This window comes from Hypanus sabinus, chromosome 12, assembly GCF_030144855.1.
Source record: "Hypanus sabinus isolate sHypSab1 chromosome 12, sHypSab1.hap1, whole genome shotgun sequence".
Classification (NCBI taxonomy): domain Eukaryota; kingdom Metazoa; phylum Chordata; class Chondrichthyes; order Myliobatiformes; family Dasyatidae; genus Hypanus; species Hypanus sabinus.
Window position 1 is genome coordinate 32,203,972 of NC_082717.1, and position 7,683 is coordinate 32,211,654.

A 7,683-nucleotide genomic window follows, 5' to 3' on the forward strand; every position below is an offset into this window, starting at 1 on the left:
CATACCAGCAGAATGAAATGAAACTACGTGCAAATCATGTGTAAACTGCCTCAGTTAGGAGCCCTCTATTCCGAGGAACACAGGCTCTCCCATTTACTTTCCCCCTATCTTCCAGACTTAACGAGAATCGTTAAGATCACAGTAATATTTTCGCCCTCTAATTACTCATCCCATTCAGCAAATATGTGCGCCGAGGCTTTCACATCTGAACTTTCCGGGAGGTAGGTGTGCGATGTTGAGATTTATTTCAGATAACCCCCACGCAGCCCCAAAGTGGTGAATGCCTTTACGTTCTGCTGGTTGATTGGCACGCTTGACAGTGATTGACAGCAGCGCCATGGCAACGGCGCAACGACACCGCCAAGACCAATAGAAAAAGCGAAAAAAAAATCGGCGCTCCACACAGTATTTTGGGGATATAATATGAGGGAGTGTGACATTAGTCGATTCCGTTGCATCTGACACGTTTTTGTGTTTTTTTCAAATCATCAGGTCAGTCCATGGTGTTCAGGTCCCAGCTAGAGCTTTACAGCGCTCTTCCTCTCCTGCCAAACTCAACCGAGCGCGCTTTCCTCTTCCTAGCTAGCTCCCAGCCCCAAGAAGAGTTGTCAATGTTCCAGCTACCGACCATCAACTTCACTCCGGAACAAGTGGCCAGCGTTTGCGAGACGCTGGAGGAGACGGGCGACATCGAAAGATTGGGACGTTTCCTCTGGTCTTTACCTGTGGCACCAGGGGCATGCGAGGCGATCAACAAACACGAATCGATCCTCAGAGCCCGGGCGGTAGTAGCCTTCCACACGGGCAACTTCCGAGACTTGTACCACATCCTGGAGAACCACAAGTTCACCAAGGAATCCCACGGCAAGCTGCAGGCGATGTGGCTCGAAGCGCACTACCAGGAGGCCGAGAAGTTGAGGGGTCGCCCTCTGGGGCCGGTCGATAAGTATCGCGTCCGCAAGAAGTTCCCCCTGCCCCGGACCATCTGGGACGGCGAGCAAAAAACTCACTGCTTCAAAGAGAGGACACGCAGCTTGTTACGAGAGTGGTACTTGCAGGACCCATACCCAAACCCATCCAAAAAAAGGGAACTGGCCCAGGCAACCGGCCTCACCCCGACGCAAGTGGGGAACTGGTTTAAAAACCGTAGGCAAAGAGACAGGGCAGCAGCCGCCAAAAACAGGTTCGTTGTTTCATTCTGGGTTACTCCTCTGCAGCGGGTCAAATTAACATTTAAATAATGTTTCAGGGACCCAGCAAGCCATCGATAAATCACGGTAAATAACGTCATAAGAGACGCCGTATTTTAAAAGTACCAGCTAGTTTGCTTCATTAACAAAATAACCTATGTTCTTCCTGAGTAACTGCCGAAACAAAATGGGATCACAAGCTAAACTTTTTGAGCAGTTCAGTCAATAAAACAACTTTCAAATCGATTTAGGAAGAAGTTACTAGATGTTTTGGAGCAATAACACATTAGCATTTATAAAACAGGCTCATAACGCCGATACGTCGGGGCTGGCTACAAAAAATACGTCAAACAAAAGCCACATGCGTTTTTATGAGGATAAAACCATTTAACGTTTTTCTTTCTTCTAAAAAAGATTGCTTGTTTAAGTAATGGCTGTTGGGTAGAACATTCGCAATTTGTTATAAAATTCATTAAACATTAAAAAAATCTAGTAATGTCGCTTTAGTAAAATATAATACAGACATTTCGGGTAACCCCGATTTAAGACATTGAATTCTTCTGATTCAGAAAGACAATACAAGTCGCGTTTGATAGTAGTGGACAAGTGATCATTTGGTTTTGTAGAGAAAAATGAATTTAGAGTGAGGAGAGACGGAACCATTAGAGAATGAGGAATTGTAGCTTCCGGGGAAAACTCGGTACTTTCGAACTTCAGTGGATGGATACACAAACCAACGATTCTTATTTCGAGCCCGAAGATAAACATAACTGAAGTGAGATAAAATAAAATGGTGAAGAGATGCAGAAAGATAAAAATAGTGCGTTTATAGCCCGTATGTCATCCCAAAGATGCACCACGGCCCCCCTCATTTTGGATAATTTAATATATGCCGTTGACATGGTAATATTAACCTGCTTCTGGACAATTATTGCGAACTCATCTCATTATTATAAACATATATAAACTTTTTCAGTGCCCCAAAGAATGCGTACTTGGGGGGGGGGGGGCACTCAAATCAATATAGAAAATGATTTGCTTTGATTACTATACCGATAGTTTTAACCAAAATAAACTCATATTTATCCTGTTCAGCCTCAGTGTCCTACTAAGCACTTCCAGTTGGCATTATAAATATTAGTTACTGAAAGCGTGCACCTTAAACACGATATTTAGGTATATCATGAAAAATAACTGAAGCATGTGGGCTTTCGATAATGAAAACAATAAGACAACTTTTAAAATTTGGCTTTCGAGAAACACTTGCGTGGCAAAGAGGCTCGTGATAACTTTTAAAGCACAATAAATGCAATTATTTACAAATAAGTGGACTGGATTTCGTTTCGTTTCTGAACCTTATGTTAGCTGAAATTGGCCAGCAAATTGCAATAATTTAGTGATTGCATATGTTAGTTTCTAACAACTTCTAAATCAGATTTCAATCCAGCGTATTTTCGTGAAAAAATAGTGAATGTAATTTGAAAACGTTAGACTCTTGTTTTACAGAAGCAGTCTGTTCAAAGTGATTTTGCAAATGATTATATCCTTGGATTTCTTGTCGTGTGAAAGTATGTTTTTGCCTAATTATTTTCTTATTTGTCTTCCTTCCACTCTCCGAATTTGTTGTTTGTTCCGGACAGGCTGCAGCATCAAGCGGTAGGACAGAGTGGGGTTTGTACGCTAACGGAGCCGGGCTGCCCTGCTCACAGCGCGGCGGAATCTCCGTCCACAGCCGCCAGCCCTACTACCAGTGTGTCGAGCATGACAGAGCGAGCGGAGACGGCCACATCCATCCTATCGGTAACCTCCAGCGACAGTGAATGTGATGTATGATACACAAAAAAAAAGACAAATTCGTAATACATTCACAAAGGAATATGGACCTGAGCTGTAAGACAAAATTTAAAAAGACATTTAATGACAATTTTTAAAAGACAGAAAAAAAAACCACATCCGAGAAGAAAAAAAGTGACAAACAGTTCTAGGACGAGTACGTCTGATCCAGCGCTTTTCATGGAGGCACCCGTCTTGCATGATGTATTTTATATCTGAGGAAATAATAATCTACATTAATATTTTTTACAAGGAACTGCAATGAAGAGGGAATGAGAGAATTTTCGTCGCCTTTGTTGCTCTCTATAGTCCGAGTGCTGGTCAGACCCCCGAAGTCAAGCTGCAATCGTTTTTCAGTTTCGCAGACAATCATTTTTCGTAAGCACCTTTTTCTACACTTCTGTTACTGCCTATGTGGGTACTGGTTATGTGAAAGAATAGTTATGACTGTAACAGATTTTTATTTTTATTTCAAAATTTTATATGAATTATGTATATCTAATGACGCGATCATTCTCCCAGTTTGTAATATATGTGTAGAAATGCCTGTATCTGAAATGCTCCTGTTTTTCCTCCTTTCTCTATCTATCTGGATCACAGACTCAATGTTTTTGCATATTGTGTTAAGCGTCTGACGAAAGTGCTAGGTTCTCAAGAAAATGGGAGGGTGGGTGATGCCCAGCTGGATATATCTAGTGCGATGTAACTTTATGCAAAGTGCTATTTTGGGTATTTTCAGTCAGAATGAAGTTATATTATATCACTCCAGTTCATGTTGGGCGCTTATTAGTCACTGTTTCTTCAACTACGTGTTTATCTATATGTAAAGAAAAACCTTTCTAACTCAAAATATAGTATTCCGTTTTGTTATATCTGCTGGCTTGTTGTGTCTTTCTCTTCGAAGTATTTTGGATACCTCCTAAATACTTAACAATAGAAATTTAGTTAAAGGCGTATGATGGAGTTCGCTAAATATAACAGTGTGGAAACGCTGGATTCTGGAAAAAGTTGTTTAATTTATAAACGCTAAACTTCACGCATTTATGAACATGATTTGATACATCAATGGGGAAAATACACATGCGTTCTTTTCTAGGTAGACTGTTTCACACAGTAACTACATCTGAAGAACATGTTTGCAGCAATTGGTATAGACTAATTATACAAGAAACGGGGTTGGAGACACTAACTTCCTCCTATTTATGGCGGCAAATGAAAACAGTAAATACGGGGACTCGCCATTTAATCAGCTAATCATATTACAGCTCCTCCCCGTGAATCTTAAGTTCATTGTGAAGAGTTGAAAGAAGTCTTTATTTGCATGACTAACAGTCCACCACCAGCACCTTTGCACTAATGTCGTTCATTGCCCCGGGCTGTTAATTCAAGCGTGAATTAAAAATAGAATTGAGCCCTGAACTTGTTTTCACTTGTGAAGTTTTTGAAATCTATCCCTGTGTGCTTTGGATAACTGATTGAGAATTTCCGTGACGAGTTTTCTGGCAACTAAAACGAGATTTAAATGAGGCCCAACGGTTAACCGAAGAAACTAGCAAGCACCACTAAGCGATTGACGGCTTTGAGATTTGACTTATAAACACTGATTAATTTTGCTCATACAAAGGTATGCGCATATATGTTATGCAAACAGGAGGATAGAATTGTAATACATTTCACAGACATAAATGTACAGATGTCACCGGGATAAGTTTTCCGAACTTTCCAAAGTTATGCAATTAGGGACAAGTTGATTTTACGTTACCTTAGCAATGAATGAAGTGATTCCTCTTTCTTTATATTGCAATAAATGTTATTATTATTCATTTCATCATTATAGCTAAAACCACAAACAAAGAACTATTATCATTGATGAGCGCTTATTTGTTTATTTTTTCCCAAAGTTTGTGTTTACGCCAACCTTTTTAACTACTTGGCAACGACGTGTTTCACTACGCGCTGGCTGGTGACAATTGAATCTTTTTGAACTGTCTTTATGTGAAGAACGTAATCTTCCGCCGCTGATTTCTATTTCTATTGAAACCCTGCTGAGTAGAAACGCTCTTAAAAAGTAAAACAAATCTGTTTTAATTATGTAATGAAAACGCTAAAAATAAGGTTTACAGTGGGATTTTTATACTACCTATTCGGGCTGAATTGTTTCTTTTCGATTTTGAAGAAAGCAAGTTACAATTTATCAAGGCAATGTAGTGTACGGATATTTTAAAGTCAACGCTTATAGGGTCATATCGTCGCTATATTTTAAATAACTGCAATATTGAGCATTTTGTTTTTGCTCTAGTATACGGTATTAATACCTGGGCTGGGCAAACATTATCGCCAATAGATTAAAATGATTATATACATATACATTAATCATACCCTACAACTCAGAAATTGTTGTGATTTAGGTTTGAATGTGCGGTGGTTTTAATTTTTTCATTAAATATGTCACTCCGAGGAGAAAGAGGACACACACAAAAGCCCGCCTATAAAAGTGACTGCAGCTCCTGCTTGAAATCCTATACGAATGTCGGGGAGGTTGTGGTTGTGCATGGGCACGGGGAGAGAAAGAGCAAAATACGGAACCGGAGTCCTCCTGGAACTGGGTTTGCAGGAAGGAAGCAGCGCGCCGCTCCGCGGAGAGGCCGCGAGCATGCGCGTTCTCGCTGTAGTTAGTTTCAAAGAGTGAGCTGAGCTCAACTGCCAGAACAAATCGTGTCAGGCAAGCAGAGATAACATCCCCTTTTTAGTCAAATCTCCTTGAAATAATGGCCTGTAGTTTGAAAGTAGTAGGTCTGGCAACATATGCCTTTAACTAATGCTTGTCAATTGAGATCTTAGGATGCTTTATTTAAGAGTAGAGGAAGTCCAGAGAATTTGGATTCGTTTGTTCTTGGGTAGACGATTGAGACGTAAATCCGAATTTAAGATTTCTGACTTGCTAAATCCTCCTGTCCTGGAAAGATATGGCCTATCGCATGCACCGAGCTTCGGCAGCTTCCTTCTGTTTGCCCAATACCGATTATTATCGATTGGTCTTCTTCAGACCTTCATTAGTTTATTATCCATGACGAATCTAGCTGTTGATTAAGATGAAATTAATCTAAAGCCGATGAGCTTCTATTCATCTATGCTCAAGCCTTCGGCGTGAGATACAAGTCAAACGGACGACATGGCTGCATTTGACTTTGATATTCCACACGGGCGCTAATATGCCAAATGCACCAAATCACTCAAGGGGTGCAGCAAGCAACTCCAGCTGCTGACTCTCTGCGCCTTAGTGCAGAGCTTGGACCCTGAAACTTTAAATATAACCAGCCACCTAAAAGGCCATTCCGCAAAGTGGGCATTTTCTATTAACATGAGGTGCACCTAACTCTGAGTCTGTTTGCAGCGTTACTAGTTCTGTGTGCCCAGAAGCCCAAAATAGTACACCCACCCACCCACCCATTTGAACAGTTTTATTGTCAACTAAATACTATACATACATGCAAATTATTTTGGTATCGCGCGACCATATCGATTATTCATTCATTTGCTGAGGCGTTTTCAGCTTGGGTTCCGAATGGTTGTAATGCGGTGGCTTCAAGAAAGATAATGGCGTTTTGATCATGCTCTGTTCTAATCTTGCGCTAAATTGGCGGTTTAGCGGAGCAGACTTTTTTTTTATTCGTGTGTAGTCATGCAGTTCTTACTCCAGCTCTATGGTGATTTCGAGGTGATTTCGAAAGACTCAGGCAGCCGGGAGATATTGCAGTCCAGAAGAAACGTAAAGGTAAGATACAGCTGAATAGCTGCAAGTGCAAAGAATTCCCATCATTTTCTTTTGCCCTGTAGCACCATAAAATCGTACATATATACGGTAAATCTATGTTTTATTTGTTTTATTTTAGAAATAGATTATCATGAATTATTGGAATAAGCTATTTATAGTGTAATTTTAAATATTTATTATATCCATCGTTGGAATCCCTTTAATCCATTTTATTTGTTCACCTTATGCTGTATTGAATCAGTGTTGACTATTTTGTCGTTAAAACATGCGCGGAGGCGTTGGTAGCTAAACTTATAACGAAATTTTAAAGAGTCCCAAGATTCTACAACTTTATATTAGCAATAAAAATTCTACTAATTAATAAGATCTATAATTTATCAGAATTATTATTCTGGATTTGCCGCCTGACCTGACGCTTCCTTATTTCTATTATTTTCTCGTCTAACTTCCAGATCAGGGTGTATAATCATTGTACATTAGTTCGTCTGTCGTCCTTGTCCCAGGATTTCCAGAATCTGATTTATTTCACATAATTTGCTTTTTTTTGTAGGGGAGGGCGTGGGAAATGTGCGGTGGTGAGAGTTGTGGGAAAGTTCCGCGTTAAAATTCGGATGATTAAAACACACGCACCCCAAGAGTCTAAGAATGTGTTCACCGGTATTGCTGTGGCGTCCTGAGAATCGCTGAAATATTTTTAATCGAAAATAATTACTTTAATTAAGAAGCGGACTGTTTTGTTTTCCATTAAGTTTGCTTCGGTTGAACCTAATCTAAGTAATATCATAAAACTTTGGCTGGTAATTTGAACACTGTACGTCAGAAACAGTCTGACCTGTCAGTAGATTTCTTTCACTCCACTGTACGATGCGTTCGATTCTTGTTACT

At 40.1% G+C, this 7,683-nt stretch overlaps 1 protein-coding gene across 1 annotated transcript; it reads left to right on the top strand.

Annotated features, from left to right (window-relative positions):
- Nucleotides 1–500: 500 nt before the first annotated feature.
- On the top strand, nt 501–3,023 carry six3a (SIX homeobox 3a). Its single transcript, XM_059985321.1, has 2 exons — nt 501–1,183; nt 2,831–3,023. Exons 1-2 carry the CDS (start codon nt 501–503, stop codon nt 3,021–3,023), a joined length of 876 nt encoding a protein of 291 aa, XP_059841304.1.
- Nucleotides 3,024–7,683: the final 4,660 nt, after the last annotated feature.